Source organism: Haematobia irritans, chromosome 4 (genome assembly GCF_050003625.1).
Source record: "Haematobia irritans isolate KBUSLIRL chromosome 4, ASM5000362v1, whole genome shotgun sequence".
NCBI classification, from domain to species: Eukaryota; Metazoa; Arthropoda; class Insecta; order Diptera; family Muscidae; genus Haematobia; species Haematobia irritans.
Genome location: NC_134400.1, coordinates 81,482,454 through 81,501,085, shown reverse-complemented (window position 1 = coordinate 81,501,085; position 18,632 = coordinate 81,482,454). Strand labels below are relative to the sequence as shown.

General features: G+C 38.1%; 1 protein-coding gene across 6 annotated transcripts in view; it reads right to left on the bottom strand.

Annotated features, from left to right (window-relative positions):
- LOC142236870 (peptidoglycan-recognition protein LC-like) overlaps window positions 1-18,334 on the bottom strand; it is a 107,244-nt gene extending 88,910 nt beyond the window's left edge. For all 6 annotated transcript variants that reach the window (XM_075308150.1, XM_075308151.1, XM_075308153.1 and 3 more), the window contains exons 1-2: window positions 17,649-18,334; window positions 4,891-6,238 (exon numbers count right to left, since the gene is read on the bottom strand). In XM_075308150.1, coding sequence (XP_075164265.1) covers window positions 4,891-6,178 — 1,288 coding nt within the window. In that variant the 5' untranslated portion in view covers window positions 6,179-6,238; window positions 17,649-18,334. The remainder of the gene's footprint in view (window positions 1-4,890; window positions 6,239-17,648) is intronic.
- Between the last annotated feature and the right edge of the window lie 298 nt (window positions 18,335-18,632).

Sequence of the window (18,632 nt, the reverse complement as noted above, 5' to 3'; positions counted from 1 at the left end):
CCTATAAGTTCAGTCTATAAATTTTTAGCTAGGGGGGCTATAGCCCCCCCCTAGGAAAATTGTCTAGCTACGCTAATGCCTGCCAGTGAAATGATTAAATTATTTCCTCGCACAATTTGTACACTGCAAATGCAGAAGTTTTAGAAATTGTGGACATTTTTGGCGACAATGTATACATTTACAGATTTTTTACTTTTTAAACGGAATTTTCACTTATATAAAGGGTGATACGGTCATAATTTGGTCAATATAAACTCGACGTATTTCTTTCAATTTTGCATTTAAAAAACCTGAACACCTCTCATTTTGAAGGTGTGTGTGTGTAAAATGTTGCTCCTATTTTGATTTTGGAATTCACTCTTCAGTTGTCAAAATGCCGTCCAAGCAAGAAGAGCAGCGTATCAAAATTTTGCTCGCGCATCGCGAAAATCCGAGCTACTCGCACGCAAAGCTGGCAAAATCGCTAAAAGTTGCCAAATCAACCGTTACAAATGTAATTAAAGTGTTTGGGGAACGTTTGTCGACAGCCAGGAAGTCTGGATCGGGGGAAATCGAAAACCGGAAGCCGCTGAGACGACAAAGAGAGTTGCCGGTAGTTTCAAGCGAAACCCTAACCTCTCTCTCTCCGAGATGCCGCAAATAAGCTGGGTGTATCGTCTACAACCGTGCATCGAGCCAAAAAACGAACGGACTATCGACTTACAAGAAGGTAGTGACTCCAAATCGCGATGATAAACAAAATACGACGGCCAAAGCGCGATCCCGGAGGCTGTACACGACGATGCTGACGAAGTTTGACTGCGTGGTAATGGACGACGAAACATACGTCAAAGCCGAGTACAAGCAGCTTCCGGGACAGGAGTTTTATACGGCAAAAAGAAGGGGAAAGGTAGCAGATATTTTCAAGCACATAAAACTGTCAAAGTTCGCAAAGAAATATCTGGTTTGGCAAGCCATCTGTACCTGTGGCTTGAAAAGCAGCATTTTCATAGCTTCCGGGACTGTCAACCAAGAAATTTACGTGAAAGAGTGTTTGAATAAACGTCTGCTGCCTTTCCTGAAGAAACACGGTTGTTCCGTACTGTTTTGGCCGGATTTGGCATCTTGCCATTACGGTAAAAAGGCCATGGAGTGGTACGCCGCCAACAACGTGCAGGTGGTTCCCAAGGACAAGAACCCTCCCAACACGCCAGAGCTCCGCCCAATTGAGAAATACTGGGCTATTGTCAAGCGGAACCTAAAGAAGACCAAAAAACTGCTAAGGACGAGCAGTAGTTCAAGGCAAACTGGCTTTCTGCGGCGAAGAAGGTGGACAAGGTGGCTGTACAAAATCTGATGGCAGGTGTTAAGCGTGAGGCCCGGCAATTCGGATTTGGAAAAGCCTAACTGAATATTTTTCCTGAATTTTATACTAATTGAACTTGAAAAAGAAATTTAATTTGATTTTTTAAATAAACGATTTCACCGATTTACACGCGTTTTCCCTTGACCAAATTTTGACCGTATCACCCTTTATTTGTTAACTAATTTAATTTTAAAACATGTATGGTTTGGTTTGGTATAGTGGCAGCAATATTTCAGGCTCATTTAGACTATTCCAAAGATAATTGAGTATAACAAGATTAAGCATTGTGCTCTTATAAAGAGAAAACAAATGTCAAGGTGTAGAGGGCTATGAGAAAAAATTGTTTTATTTGTCAATTGTTTCCAAAGCAGCTCTGCCCAGGAATAAATTCAAAACGCCAATATTCACATAAAACCATAATGAATATTCGCTTTAAAATACACATACGTTTTATTTTAATTTTCTACAATCGTTTTGGTATTGCTTTTGTGGGATTTCATTCAGAAATTTATGAAAAACACAAATGTTATTATATTTTCCGACGCAAACGGCAGTACATTTGAGAAACACGTCGACGCAAACTTTATGATATTTTGTTAGCAGAGTGACAAGACTGCATCTTCTTCTCAATTATCTTTGACTATTCAATCCATTGTGATACCATATGTTCATCTCAATAACAAGTAGGTCCTACTTTTTATAGCCGAGTCCGAACGGCGTTCCTCAGTGCGATGAAACTACTTGGAGAAACACTCATAGACCTTATAATACATAGATGAGCCATGGGTGTCAAACTATGTTTGGCAGTTCCTAAGATTAAGAATAAACGAAAAAAATAAGAGCACGCTTACAATCTCTTTCGTTTAACTTTTTGTAGTTTGTCACTTTTACACAAAATTAGAACGTTTAAGATGCAACAGAGGATTTATAAATAAATTAATATATTAAAAGTTCATATTTAAACAAAAAAATATGACCAAAACCGCGAAAATACGAAATTTAATTTTGAGCAGCGTAGCTCTTTACGAACAACACAAAAGCAAATGCGCGAAAATTAATGTTTGGGACTGACTCTTTACGAAAAACACAGATAAAAATAAGTTTGAGAACCAACAACTTTTGTTGGAAAACCAGTAACAAAATTTGTTAATTTTCCTGCAACAAACTAATTTGTACTTTTAATAACCATTATTACAAAAAAGTTGTTAGCAATCGTTACCATCAGAAGGCAACAAATAATTTGTGTTCTCAGTAACATAATTTGTAAGTAATTTGTTGAGCAACAAAATATTTGTTGCTGAACGTTACATTTAATCCTCAACAAATATTTTTGAATTTGAACGAAAAAATTTGTATGTGGTTTGTTGGAGTCTATCAATGACTGTAACAAATTTATTGGTGTATTGACAAAAAATTAAATTGAAATTGCCAGAATTATTGCACCAAAATTGCAGGAACAATTTTGGAGATATTTTGTTAAGTATACACAGAGAAGGAATATGACAAAAATGTTATTTTTGGACGGTGAACATGTAACATTTTTGTGTCGAAAATCCTATACTCAGTTTTGTAAATGTATTACGATTTTAAATTTGAGTAGTCCAGGGTCTAGCAAGCATTTTGACAACTTTTTACCCAGTGATATATATTCTAGTTAATTAGAATTGTAATAACTCTAATCCCGATATTAATATGGTTTTATTAATTATCTCATACAACAAACACATTTAAGAAACTACCATATTGAAAAATACAAATTTTTCACAGACATTTATAAATGCTTTTCTGTATTCTCTGATGAAAGAGCTCTTTGCTTGCTATTATACACATGCATGTGCTCATACTCATTTTGTTCTAACGGTATTCTTCGCATACTTATTTTAGCTTTCGTACATGTTCTCAGCGATGTGCGCGTAACCAGTCTTGTATTTTTGTTTTTGTTTTCATATCAATAGCAGTCAACTATTTTCGCAACAAAACAATTTGTTGAAAATTCAGAATATTTCTATTATTTCCTCTGTCAAGCATCTACAAACACATTTCAACAACAAATGCCTCATATTCAATAGATAAATTTGTTGAGCATCAGCAGATTTATATACAAATAAAGTTGTTAATATTTATTTGCAGTTATTTTTTTGTGTGAAATCAAAACGAAATGTCAGAAAATTAATTTTTGGAACTGACACATTTTTTTAAAAGAGAATAGTGGATCATCTATGTATTAAAAGGTCTATGGAAACACTCAGAAGTGTCACCAGCATTACTGAGAGGAGATAATCCACCACTGAAAACCTTTTTGATGTTTGGTCGAAACTGGGGTTGAACCCATACATGCAAGGCGGGCATTATTTTGTTTTACCTACTTTTTTAATTGTTATACATTGAATTTTTGAAGAATATTACTACACAATTTTTGTCACAAAATTTGGAAAATCAGTTTGTACCCATTTAAATTTCTAACATTCTTTAGGGATTTTTCGAAAAACTGTAGGTCTAGGTTAAAAAATCACCTGGCAATACTGCTATCAATCGAAAAACAAACATAATCTTCAATCAGTTATTTGGCAGTAGTCAACGAATGCAAACACTGAACGGGTCAGTGCTATTTTGTGTTTTAAAAAGTCAACAACAAGTACAAATGTCAAAGAGTCAAAAATTAATAGCAACAGAGACATCTGCAAAAATGTATGCAAATCAATGGGAGTACTATATCGAACTTAGCATAAAAGTTTTATCAATTTTAAAATGAAAAGAACTCAATTAGTATAAAAAACGGAATAAGATACTGAAGGATAAGCGAAGGGCTTAAATAAAGTTATTAAATTCGCAACATCTTTTTGAGCAAGAAATTGTAAAAACGTGGATGTAATAAACTTTTTGTCACATACTGCAACAATGTCTGGAAATATTCAAACAATTTGTTATAAATGCATCGATAAAGTATTTGCTGAAATAAATTCTATTAAGGCTATCGGGTTTGGACTCGCAACATATGTTTGGACGGACAATCATTTGCGTAAATCCTTTTTGGCTCTAACCTTTCAGGTGAATTACATATGAGACTTCTTGGGATGATATCTATGGAAGGCGAACGCTGTACAAGTAATTTATTTCAAACATAATCCCACATTTATACGAAACATATAATTTTTACCTTCACATCTAATAATTTATTTGAAAGTTATACTCCAAATATTGTTTTATTAACAAAATATTAAAGTTAACATTTACGTTTTACATATCCCTTCATGTTGGACTTTTGGCCTCACTGTGTTGTGTTGATGTTTTTCGCTATCTCTTTCATTCGCCGTCGTTATTTTTCTTTATACTCTCTCGGTCTCTTTCTAAACTGGTATATGTTTATAAATTAATATATGTTTACATCCAGAGATATTATATTTAACAAAATGGAATGTCCCAAACATAATAGAACATATTAAAAATGTAGGTCATTGTAGACACTCGTCTTTTGAGTACCATAATAATATTGGAATATTGGACAAAAAAAAATATCGCTGCTATAACATGGTCAACTAACTCACCATTTGTACAAGTAGCCCCGTTTTCATCTACAAAAACGACATTATCTTTGCCGTTGAGCTCATTCGCCTTGTCTCGACTGTCAATAAGGAACTGTTGGATTGTCACTGGTCCCTCATAGAAGTGCTTATCACCAATGGTCACATCTGTGGAACTGCTAATTGCGACTTGGGGTCGATTGACTGGGGCCTGAGCAAATGAATTCGCCATGCCTAGATTGTCACCCAACTGTGTGAGGATGGCCAAAGGAGATGGAGGCATGGGTCCCATCTGGTTGGGGGTTATCTGTTGATTGACCACTGTGAGACCCTTGTTGATTGTTGGTATATCGGGATGTTTGGGCGGGTAAGACACCTGGGTGCCGAGTTTCTTTATCACATAGTTTTTGTGCACTCCTTCCGCGTCACCGGCCTCATCGGAGTCACTATCGGAGTCAATGACACTTGAGTCTATGCTACGTATCGAGACTGCAGGTGAACGGTTGCAGTGGTGATGGAAAGGCGGGTGCGTATTTGGTAGAGTATCGGTAGACGATGATGACACAGTTGATGAGGGATCTGGTGAGGAGCCACGTTGACGACCATTTGTGCCGGGCCCCACGACTCCCCCAATCGTTACCCTCTCTTCCGCCATAGCAGGATATCTGTGTAGCATCACATTGTCACTCTCAATGACATTTCTATTGTTCTGTTGCAAGGCACTGGTATCAAGTCCACTTTCAAAATTCTTTTCAATTTTTGCAAACTTTTTATCTACATTGCTGCTGCTGCTACTGTTCCTCCCCTTAGATGTATAGCCCAAGACATTCGAGTCATTCCAGTCGCTTTCTCTATTGATGGAATAGCTACTCGAGTTCTTATCACCAAACACATTTGAATGATTGCCTTTATTATTGGGATGGAACTGATGTCGCTGTGGCTTCGAGGCGGTGTTTGATACAAATGGTGAAGTTTTAGTGGGCTGTTGATGTTGTGGCGTCTGTTGTGAGGATGATGGAGCAGATGTGGTGATGTTTATATTTTCGTTATCACTGATATGGACACCAGAGTCAGTGGAAGATGTGCAATTTGTTTCAGATCTAGCGATTTGCGCCATATGAGAAGGCTGTTGTGTCGCGTTCGTTATCTTAACGCTACTTCCGTCAGATGACAATGACGAGGATTTATCTGATGTTTGGACGAAATCATAGCGTGATTCTTTTTGTTGATTTTGATTTGGCTGTTGATGTTGTTCTTGTTGTTGTGGCTGTAATAGGTGATTCAGATGCATTTTTCTATGCAACAATATCATAAAATCCTCTCCGATCAAGATGTCATTATCAGTATAGAGAGTGTTTTTGCAGAGATATTTCTGAAAGTGGAATAGAAGTGAGAGTTAATAGGAGAACAAAATAATGATCGAAGATTTAGTGTACCCATAAATTAATACAAGAGAAGGAGTGCTTGAATTCTAATTATATATGAGTAGATGGAAAAAATTATAAGATCTAATTTCGTCTCGTAAGGTCTCGTCATGTATGGAACTATATATTGTAATTGCAATCAATTCACTTGAAATTTTCTGATAACGTACACGCAAAAAACTAATTCTTTCCTCCATACGAAACAAAAGGCAAACAAATATCGTTTCTCATTTGCTTTTCGCTGTAAGGTTAGGTTAGGTGGCAGCCCGATGTATCAGGCTCACTTAGACTATTCAGTCCCTTGTGATACCACAGTGGTGAACATATCACTGATTGCTGCCCTATTCTATCTTAAGCTCAAAGACAAGGGACCTCCTTTTTATAGCCGAGTCCGAACGACGTTCAACATTGCAGTGAAATCACTTAGAGAAGCTTTGAAACACTCAGAAATGTCACCAGCATTACTGAGGTGGGATAATCACCGCTAAAAACTGTTGGTGTTTGATCGAAACTGGGTTTGAACCCACGACCCTGTGTATGCAAGGGACCTCCTTTTTATAGCCGAGTCCGAACGACGTTCAACATTGCAGTGAAATCACTTAGAGAAGCTTTGAAACACTCAGAAATGTCACCAGCATTACTGAAGTGGGATAATCCACCGCTAAAAAATGTTGGTGTTTGATCGAAACTGGGTTTGAACCCACGACCCTGTGTATGCAAGGCGGGCATGCTAACCATTGCACCATGGTGGCTCCACGATGAAAGTTTGTTTGGAAGAACAGTAAATATGTACTAAACGTCGATTCTTTTACTGGTTGTAAAAACAATTTCATACAGACTAACTCAAAAACAAAAACAACAAATATATACGGCCGTAAGTTCGGCCAGGCCGAAGCTTATGTACCCTCCACCATGGATTGCGTAGAAACTTCTACTGAAGCCGATGGCAAGATATCTTAAAACTTCCTAACACCGTAATATATACCACATAGTCCATACGTGGTATATATTAAACTAAAAAAGGCCGATTAAATACGTATATAATTAAGTTTAAAGTTTCTACAGAAGTAAAATTTTGACAAAATTTTCTATAGAAATAAAATTTGGAAAAAATTTCTATAGAAATAAAATTTTGACAACATTTTCTATAGAAATAAAATTTTGTCAAAATTTTCTATATTATGAACCGATATGGACCAATTTTTGTGTGATTGGGGATCGGCTATATATAACTATAGACCGATATGGACCAATTTTGGCATGGTTATTAGCGGCCTTATACTAACACCACGTTGCAAATTTCAACCGGATCGGATGAATTTTGCTCCTCCAAGAGGCTCCGGAGGACAAATCTGGGGATCGATTTATATGGGGGCTATATATAATTATGGACCGATATGGACCAATTCTTGCATGGTTGTTAGAGACCATACGCTAACACCCCGTACCAAATTTCAACCGGATCGGATGAAATTTGCTTCTCTTATAGCAATCGCAAGCCAAATTTGGGGGTCCGTTTATATGGGGGCTATTTTTTTTATTCAACCGTCGAACTGAACGGACGTGTTTTCTAATAGCGGAGTATTTCATCGTAATAAGTACTTATTACGAATTTCACGTGTGGTGGAAATAATAAACCACCATGCAGCGAAATTCAAAGTCATCCACTGGGTTGCTAACTTCAGGGCCCAGTGGACGGGTAACGACTGAAGTTATAAATTTGGGCAGCGACCAAGAGTCAGGCCCAATTAGTCGACCTGTAGACGGGTCGACTGGCGGTGACACTTTGGCAAGTCGAACCTTTTCTAAGGTGACAACATCAAAAGGAGGCAATCCCTCTCGAAAGAGATTCAAGGAACGAAGAAATGCTTTGTTTATCCTAAAGAAATTAGGATCAGTCGACCCAAGCACGTTGTCGGCTAAGCAAAGCGATTCCTTAAAATGGGCTCAAGGAATTCTTGAAGCTGGAAAAAGGGAACGATCACCGGATGAGCTACCATCCTCTAAACGGGATCAAAGATCGTTTGCCTCAGTTGCAAAAGACAGCCTTGTGATGGCTATTATTAATAAAGGAGCATTGGACGGTATGATTCCAAGGCAAAAATGGGGGGAAATTGAGAACGCGATGTCTGGTGTCTACTCAGAGGTGCGAAAAAAGTTTCCCGGACCAAGTCCTCGACAGCAAGATGTTGGATGGTATCAAGGACGATATAAGTTAATAGCTTTTGCAGACCAGAGGTCTATGGATTGCTTTAAAGCTGCATTGATGCTAATTGGTGAAGTTTGGGAAGGAGCCGCTTTGGAGTTAGTCGATAAAAAAGACATACCGGCTAAACCTAGAGCACATGCATGGATACCGGCAAACCCTCCTGATCCTGAGTCAATACTAGAGAGACTAAAAGAATGTAACCCAGATCTTCCAACCGCCGATTGGAAGGTTGGTCGTTTGGATGAGGTGGATGGACCAAGACGACATGCGGTGTTTATATTAAACATAGAGTCGCTGCCACATCTAGCCCAGACCCAAGGACGCGTAAGTTATGGCTTTCATGATATCCATATGAAGGTATACAAAAGCGATCAGTCAAAGGATGCCGAAACGGACAAGCCTTCGGTAGAGTCAGCAGTGAAAAAATCTCCTAGCGAAGCCGAAGGAGACATAAAACCTGCAGACTATGGCGAAAATCATATGCGGGATGTTTCTACAGGCTCAAGCCTCACCAACGCTGAACCGCGGATTGTTGCGAGAGTCACCGAGATCTGTGAAGAGGAAGCCCTTGATGACTCAATTGAAGCGGCTGATGTGACGGTGGTTGAAAATTTGGATGGTTCTACGGTTCCTCCAGATAAATCTTCACCATTGTAAGGCCGCTTGTGCTGCCTTAAAAGTTCTCCTGATGAAAGGAGACATAGATATAGTTCTTATTCAAGAACCATACATATATAAGAACAAGATCTGTGAATTAGGCACTCCGGGTTTCAAACTTTTGCATAATACCGGTAACGATATAAATCGAGCATGTATAATTGCTAAAAACGAACTAAACTTGTTTCTGCTTCCTTCATTGAGCAATGCAGACACTGTCGTAGCCAGTCTAGAGATATCCACATGCAAATATTGGGTATCTTCGGTCTACATGGGACATGATAGGGATATGCCACCCTGTGCCGTTAAGACCTTAGTTGAGGAGTCACTAAAAACAAAGACAAAACTCATTATGGGATGCGATGCAAATGCACATCATAGTATTTGGGGAAGTAGTGATACTAATGCAAGGGGAGAGTCGCTAATAGAGTTTATTTTGCGTACTAACCTGGTAGTTTGCAATAAGGGAGATGCACCAACCTTCGTCACCAGGAACAGACAAGAGGTTTTGGACGTAACGTTGACCTCTCCGGAACTGAATGATAAGATATCTGAGTGGCAAGTTTTGAGGGAACATAGCTTCTCAGATCATCGCTACATCAGTTTCAGATTGGCTGTTCGTACTTCACAGACCATATTTCCGCCAAATGTTAGGAAAGCTGATTGGAATAGGTATAGGGAATCGTTCAATTTGATGATACCGGAAATGCCGGAGACAAATATGAGCACTGTGCAAGATATCGAACACGCAGTGGAGCGGATTACGAAGGCCTTCAACATTTCACTGAAAGCTGCTTGCCCTAGAGGAAAGCCAAGGGGAAAAAATCGGCCGCCATGGTGGACTACGGAGTTAAGTAATATGAGGAAATCCTGCAGGAAGCTCTTTAACAAAGCAAAGTCCACAAGAGCTCCGGAGGATTGGGACACTTACAAGATGAATCTGAGAGAATATAAACGAGAACTGAGAAGGTCTCAACAAAACTCTTGGGATGATTACTGTAGCAGTATTGAGAATACGTCAGAGGCTTCCAGACTACGGAAGGTACTAGCATCCACTAACACCGCTCCAGGTTTCATTAAAACATCGGAGGGAAATTGGACAACGTCCAGTGAGGAGACGTTGGAGGTACTTTTGGACACACACTTCCCTGGAAATCAGACGGTTGAACCATGTTCCGGAGGTGTAACAGAGGCTCGGAGATCACTTCCTATCGAGGAAATTGTGTCGGAATCTAGAATAAAATGGGCTTTAAATAGCTTTGGACCATTCAAATCCCCCGGACCTGATGGAATTACTCCGGCGGAATTACAGGCAGTGGCTGAAAGAATTATCCCCTGGTTGACGGTGATATATAAACGATGTGTAAACTTAGCATATATTCCAGAAAAGTGGAGGGAAACAAAAGTCGTCTTCATACCTAAAGCAGGAAAAGCCTCTCACTCGAGTGCGAAGGATTTCCGACCAATCAGCTTATCCTCATTCCTACTTAAGACCCTGGAGAGGATGATAGACATGTATCTTAGAACTAGCGTGGATTCAAGTTTGCTCTGGAAACGACAGCATGCATACTCGAAGGGCAGGTCTACTGAGACCGCATTGCATGAACTGGTCAGCTTTATTGAAAGCTCACTATCTGTCAAAGAATACACAATCGTGGCGTTTCTAGACATCGAAGGGGCGTTCAATAATGTCCATCCGAGCTCGATATTAAATGGACTGACAACTCTGAATGTTGATCCAGGTATACTTAGGCTGTTAGACGAACTTCTAATAAAGAGACGTATTTCAGCCACACTAGGGCAAGCAAACATACAAAGGTATGTCAACAGAGGCACTCCCCAAGGAGGAGTTCTATCACCTCTTCTTTGGAATGTTGCTATAAACATCCTTCTGGTTTCTCTAGAAAAAGAAATGATAAAAGTGGTGGCATACGCAGATGATGTGGCGCTAGCAGTCAGGGGAAAATTCCCATCCACAATCAGAGATATTATACAGAGAGCTCTCCGGATGACTGAGAAATGGGCGAAAGATAATGGTCTTGGTGTAAATCCAACAAAGACAGAAATAGTCATGTACTGCAAAGATCGCAAAACTCCCACGGTTAGGCCCATTTCCTTAGGGGGTACTGAAATTCCCTTTGGTGAGTGTGCAAAATACCTTGGCGTTATTTTGGACAGGAAGCTGAATTTTAGGCTTAATATTGAAGAGAGGGCGAGAAAAGCCACGGTAGCTTTGTACTCGTGCAAAAAGGCAATAGGGAAAAAGTGGGGACTAAGACCAAAAATTGTGCATTGGCTATACACGGCAGTGGTTAGACCTATAATGCTATATGGTGTTGTAGTCTGGTGGCCGGCACTTCAGAAACCGACTTGTTTAGATAAAGTTCAGCGTATGGCGAGCTTATGTATCTCAGGCGCATTTAGTAAGACAGGAACAGACTCCCTTAATGTCATGCTACATCTATTACCTTTAGACATTTTGGCCAAACAGTCAGCTGCAACAACGGCTGTGCGGTTGCGCGAGCTATCGCTGTGGTCGGAAAAAATGTACGGTCATAGTTCGGTCCTCAAAGTAATGCCAGATGTGCCTAACGTAGTGGATTACACCCTGGCAAAACCACTTTTCGACAAAAAGTTTGAAACTCTAATTCCCAACAGTGAGGCGTGGTGTACACAGACCCCGGGGAATAAAAGATATATAGATTTCTATACTGATGGCTCCAAATTTAATGGACAAGTGGGGTTCGGAGTATATTCTAAAGATCTGGCAATTCGAATAGCGAAAAGATTACCTAATCACTGTAGTGTTTTTCAGGCTGAAATATTGGCAATAAGAGAGGTGGTGAATTGGCTGAGAAGTAATGTTCCAACAAATATTGGCATTAATATATACTCAGACAGTCAACCTGCAATAAAATCCTTGGACTCTGTGTTCCTTAACTCAAAAACGGCCATAGACTGCCGCAAATCTCTCAACGAGATGGCTGAGCAGTACAATATTCACCTAATATGGGTGCCTGGTCATAGGAACATACCGGGGAACTTTGAAGCAGATGTGTTAGCAAGGCTAGGAACTACCTTACACATTCCAGGGGAACTAGAATCTGTTGGTATGCCTCTGGCCACCTGCAAGCTCTTACTGCGTGAGAAGGCTGTTATGATGGCCAATATTCGATGGGAAAATTGCAAGGGTTGTAACGACACCAAGCAAATATGGCCCCATTTAAACTTAAACCGCACACTAGATATGCTAGTGTTCTCAAGGCGTCAGATAGCACTCCTAATATCTGCTATAACGGGTCGCTGCCTGATAGGCGAATTTGCAAAAACTATAGGTGCGAAGTATAATGACTATTGTATAAGCTGTCATGACGTGGAGGAAAAGGAATCAATTAAACACCTCTTGTGTGAGTGTCCTGCTTTTTGTGTAAGGCGTAAGCGAATTTTAGGAGCATATAGCTTTAGATTACTGGCTGACCTGGAAAACGTTAACTTAAGCAGTTTGTTAATGTTTTTGGAGCAATCTGGTTGGTTCCACAAAAGTAAATAATAGAGAAGGTTCAGTGGTTAAGACTAGAAGTGCCCATATGTAATAGGTACTTTTAGTTAAATGTGGTATCACAATGGACTGAATAGTCTAAGTGAGCCTGAAATTTAATCGGGCTGCCACTTTAACCTAACCTAACCTAACCATGGGGGCTATACGTAAAAGTGGACCGATATGGACCAATTTTTGCATGGTTGTGTGAGACCATATACTAACACCATTTACCAAATTTCAGCCTGATCGGATGAAATTTGCTTCTTTTAGAGCAATCGCAAGCCAAATTTGGGGGTCCGTTTATATGGGGGCTAAACGTAAAAGTGGACCGATATGGACCAATTTTTGCATGGCTGTGTGAGACCACATACTAACACCATGTACCAAATTTCAGCCTGATCGGATGAAATTTGCTTCTTTTAGAGCAATCGCAATCCAAATTTGGGGGTCCGTTTATATGGGGGCTATACGTAAAAGTGGACCGATATGGACCAATTTTTGTATGGTTATGTGAGACCATATACTAACACCATGTACCAAATTTCAGCCGGATCGGATGAAATTTGCTTCTTTTAGAGCAATCGCAAGCCAAATTTGGGGGTCCGTTTATATGGGGGCTACACGTAAAAGTGGACCGATATGGACCAATTTTTGCATGGTTGTGTGAGACCATATACTAACACCATGTACCAAATTTCAGCCTGATCGGATGAAGTTTTCTTCTTTTAGAGCAATTGCAAGCCAAATTTGGGGGTCCGTTTATATGGGGGCTATACGTAAAAGTGGACCGATATGGCCCATTTTCAATACCATCCGACCTACATCAATAACAACTACTGGTGCCAAGTTTAAAGTCGATAGCTTGTTTCGTTCGGAAGTTAGCGTGATTTCAACAGACGGACGGACGGACGGACATGCTCAGATCGACTCAGAATTTCAATACGAGGGTATAAAAACAAATTTTTCTGTCCAATTGCATCTTTCCTCACATCTTTCCCACTTCGACTGGTTTTTGTTAGTTCTTAGCATCTTTTTATACCCACCACCATAGAATGGTGACGGGTGTATAATAAATAAGTTTGTCATTCCGTTTGTAACACATCGAAATATCGATTTCCGGCTATATAAAGTATATACATCCTTGATCAGGGAGAAATTCTAAGACGATATAACCAAGTCCGTCTGTCTGCCTGTTGTAATCACGCTATAATCTTTTCTATAGTCTTCAATAATGAAGCAATCGTGCTGAAATTTTGCACAAACTCGTCTTTTGTCTGCAGGCAGATCAAGTTCGAAGATGGGCTATATTGGTCCAGGTTTTGATATAGTCCCCATATAAACCGACCTCCCGATTTTGGGGTCTTGGGCTTCAAGAATCCGTAGTTTTTATCCAATTTGCTTGAAATTTTAAATCTAGAGGTATTTTAGGACCATAAAGAGGTGCACTGAAAATGGTGAGTATCGTTCAATGTTTTAGTATAACCCCCGATATCCCGATTTTACTTTTTGAGCTTTTAGAAACCATAGTTGTTCAATTATCCTGAAATTGAAAATCTGGAGTTTTTAAGGACTATAAATAGGTGTGCAAGAAATGATTTTAGGAACAGGTGTGCCGAAAACGGTGAGAATCGGTCCATATTTTAGTATAGCCCCCATAAGACCGATCTCTTTATTTAACTCTTTTGGTTTCTAAAAACCGAAGTTTTTATCCGATTTGCCTGAATTGTAAATATACTGGAATTTTAGACTCACAAAAACGTGTATCGGATTTAGTTTTTATCGGTCTATTTGGTAAGGCCTCTATATAGGCCGATTTCACTTCCTGAGGGTATAGAAGGCGCACTGATCATGAAAATTGAAACTGAATGTAAAATTTCCAGATTTTACTTCTCGTAATCATTTAAACGGGGTGAAAATGTACAGATTTTAGATTTCAAATCAAGGCGTTATTTCATAATTTTCTTGCACACTTACAAGAGATGTTAATGATTCCTTTAAAACTCAACCAAAAATGGTACTTATAAATCCAGAATCTGATATTGTCTTCGTAGGTAAAATCTTTAAATTTATCTTCGGGAAGTGTACTGGTTGAACTGCTCGGCTTGGGAGAATATCTGTCATTTTATTAAAGACTTATATTCAGAAAAGAACAGTGCATGATATAAACGGGACGGATTGTTTTCGAATCAAAAATTATATTTTGTATTCCAAAACTAAAAATTTTGTAACAAAACAATGTTCTGGTGATAAAAGTTTGAATTTTTTGAGGAAATTTAAAAATCTCTAACAAAAGAAAAACGTTTCCAGTACACATTTTTCAAACGTTTTTGTTTTTTCGTGTAGACGGGATAGTATTGTGAAAGTGGGGTACCTCATTTTTTGAGACCTGGTGGAGGAGGGGGACCTCCCTCTTGCCCAATTTTTTGAAAATGACATTTTCAGGGACGGTTAGGAGCGGTGTCTATACAAAGATCCGCTACTTTATTTTTCGATAGTTGGTCGGGAAGAGGACCTACCTTGAGAGGACTTTACATGAAATTTACAAAGGACTTAGGGGGAGGTTATGAAATCAATATGATGTACCTGATTTTCGGATACTTGGACCTTCCCCTTGCCCCACATTTTGAAACTTGAAGGAAAGTTCCCATATCTTCTTGAAATTTATTTTCTATATTTGAACGGGGAAAGGCAGCTCCCTTTTTTAAATAATAGAGCAAAATTTAAACTTCTCCGACCCACTTGAAAGTTACAGAGAATGTGGGAGAAGATGATTAAATAAATACAGGGTCCATGAATAGTAACAAGTATATACGGCCGTAAGTTCGGCCGGCCGAATCTTATGTACCCTCCACCATGGATTGAGTAGAAACTTCTACTAAAGACTGTCATCCACAATCGAGTTACTTGGGTTGTGGTAATATTTGCCGATGACCTTGTCATCTTAAAATATATAAGACAAAAAAACAACAGATTAAATGCGTATATAATTCAGTTCTTGACCCGGTATATGGTATATAGGGAAGCGTATAAATACTTACCAACGGATATGAAGTTTTGCGCAGTAATTAGAGAGCGGAATTCAAATATGGGGGTCACTTTAATTACGAACCGATATGTACCAATTTTTGTGTGATTGGGAATAGGTTTATCTGGGTGAGCTATATATAACTATAGACCGATTTGGACCAATTTGCATCAAAAAGTTTTTCAGCGGTGGATTATCCCACCTCAGTAATGCTGGTGACATTTCTGAGGGTTTCAAAGCTTCTCTAAGTGGTTTTACTGCAATGTGGAATGCCGTTCGGACTCGGCTATAAAAAGGAGGTCCCTTGTCATTGAGCTTAACATGGAATCGGGCAGCACTCAGTGATAAGAGAGAAGTTCACCAATGTGGTATCACAATGGACTGAATAGTCTAAGTGAGCCTGATACATCGTGCTGCCACCTAAGCTATGGTCGGGGAAGAACGAAAGTAAAGGGTTGTCCCTAAATGGTACCTCGGTACATATTTTTACGATATTTGAACAGGCTTCTTGTCAGACTTTTTTTAAGTGAAAAATTTTAATTTACATGAAATTGACCGGCAGGTGCTTCATTTTTCGGTATATGTTTGGGAAAGGCATCGTCTTAATATGCTCAATTTTTTAAGCACTAAGTGAAATATGATGATAGCGAGAATTTCCCCACGTTTTTGATTTTTAAATTATTATTTGGGAAATTCTTTGTTTTAATAAAAGATAAAATGATTCATATGTAAGAAATAATTAGCACCAAAACATTTCCATATTAGCCATGCTGTAGTTTATTCTTAATGTTCGAAACATATAATTTTTGCGTGTTTGGAATAAAGAAAATTTCATTGGGCTGAGGAAAATTTCTTACAAGAAATAAAATAAAGCAAAATATTTTTTTTTGCAATAAGCATCTGTTATCTTTAGCACACGGACGCAAAAGGCTTAAAATATTTAGCACATTATTTTTAAGTGCAAGTATATAATGTTCATATACTAGCATAACTTGTTTGGGACATACATGTTAATATGTTAGTACATGTTATGTTTGGGACATTTTTGTAAATACAATATGTTTGGATGCAAACATATATTAATTTAGAAATAGCCTATAAACAAAAATGTGTTTAGAAAGAGAGACCTAGAGAGTATGCTGCAAATAAAAGAATGGAAGTATCCAATTGGCGCCTTAAAAATATACATATATGTACAACGAAACTTTCATTAAAATTTTTTCTACCAGTGTATGCCTAAGGTAAAACATAACATGTTTGAACAATATTTTGTTTGGATCAATCCTGAAAATATGTATACTTGAAGCAAACTGTATTTGGTTTATATGTTAGTTGCAGACGCGATTTGTTTTGAGGGTGCATAGTATTAACAATTGATTTTTTCTGTGTACGAAGTTCCATTAAATTTTGTTTGCGGAATGAAATTTCACATGTCGAAATGTTCAGAATATTGCAAAACGCCTTCGGTGATAATATTACGCCGCAATCAAGTGTTTTGGATTTGTACAAATTATCAAGAACGCTTTGGCAAAAAAGTTATTCTCAATCTTGACGTCTGTCAAACAATGCATTCTGAATATCATGGAACGTAATATAATTGGCGACGAATCTTGGATCTTCGCTATCGACCCGGAAACATTTAATTGGGCAATTGTTAAATTTTGTCATTTAGGTCGTTGTACCTTAGTAGCGTATTAATTAATTATTCGCTTTTGCTAAAACACTACATTTACATACACCAGTTCATTTTTATCAAATTAAAATGCTTGTGAAGCCGTATTGATAATGATAATGACAAATTAAAAAATAAACGACGTAATTGTAATGAAATATAGTTCAACTTTCGCGCGTTGTCCATCGCAAAATAATTCCGTTTATTGGTATGATTTTGTTTTATTAATTGTAGATTTGGACTTCGATTCGTACCTTTTTGTTATTAATACTCCATCTTGAAACAAAGTGTGAGTGTGTGTATTTGCACTATTATTAATTCATAATAGATTTCGTTATTATAAACGGGTATTCACTGGACATATGTATTTGCATAAATATATATATTTTTTAGATTTTATTATTATTATGTTCTTTATTTATTCAGATAAATTAGACATTTCCACTCTATCACTTAGCTTATTCTTTTCTTTTGCGATTTCTTCAACTCACGAATACTACCAAATGCTTTCAAGCAAAAGCTTTACCGACACAATTCTCCTATGAGTACAATAAAAAGCTGAGCTTGGCGTATTCACTTGGCAAAATGTTTGTTGGCTATACTCATTGTGTATCTTCACAATCATATACTGAGTGATTTAAAATTTTTTATTTGTATATTGCACTTAATCACTTCTTTGTAAATAATTTTTCAATTTATATTTAACTTTATATTTCCACTTCTTTTATTTATTTTCTACCGGCTATTGTACGTACGTATGTATATATATATATGTACATAGCTGCGTGTATGAAAGAGCATTGACAAAGAAATGAAATAAACAAAGCCTAACAATTTTGATGTAAACAAAAAAAAAACGAACAAAGCGATCACTACGTCTTCAAGTTTCCGTAACCGCCAGCAATCAAAACGATACGTTCAACTGTTTCCGAGCAACTAAACTCACTCTCCCCAACGCCAGTTGAGAGGGTGGAGATGGGGCCACCGACAATGCAAATAGTGAGATTGACTGAAAGTATTTACAATGTGTGTTTGTCTCTCTCTCTCTCTCTTAACATTTGAATGCCTCTATTCGAATAAAGTGTAAATGCGGGTGTCTCATTTTCGATGTTAATGACAAAGAGTGATCTTGTCGTCATTTAATACGAGTATTAAACTATAAAAGTTCGTAAGTAAAAACAATCAACAATCATTACTGTGGTGGCGTAACAAAGCATTTTATGGAAAACAGGTGAAAA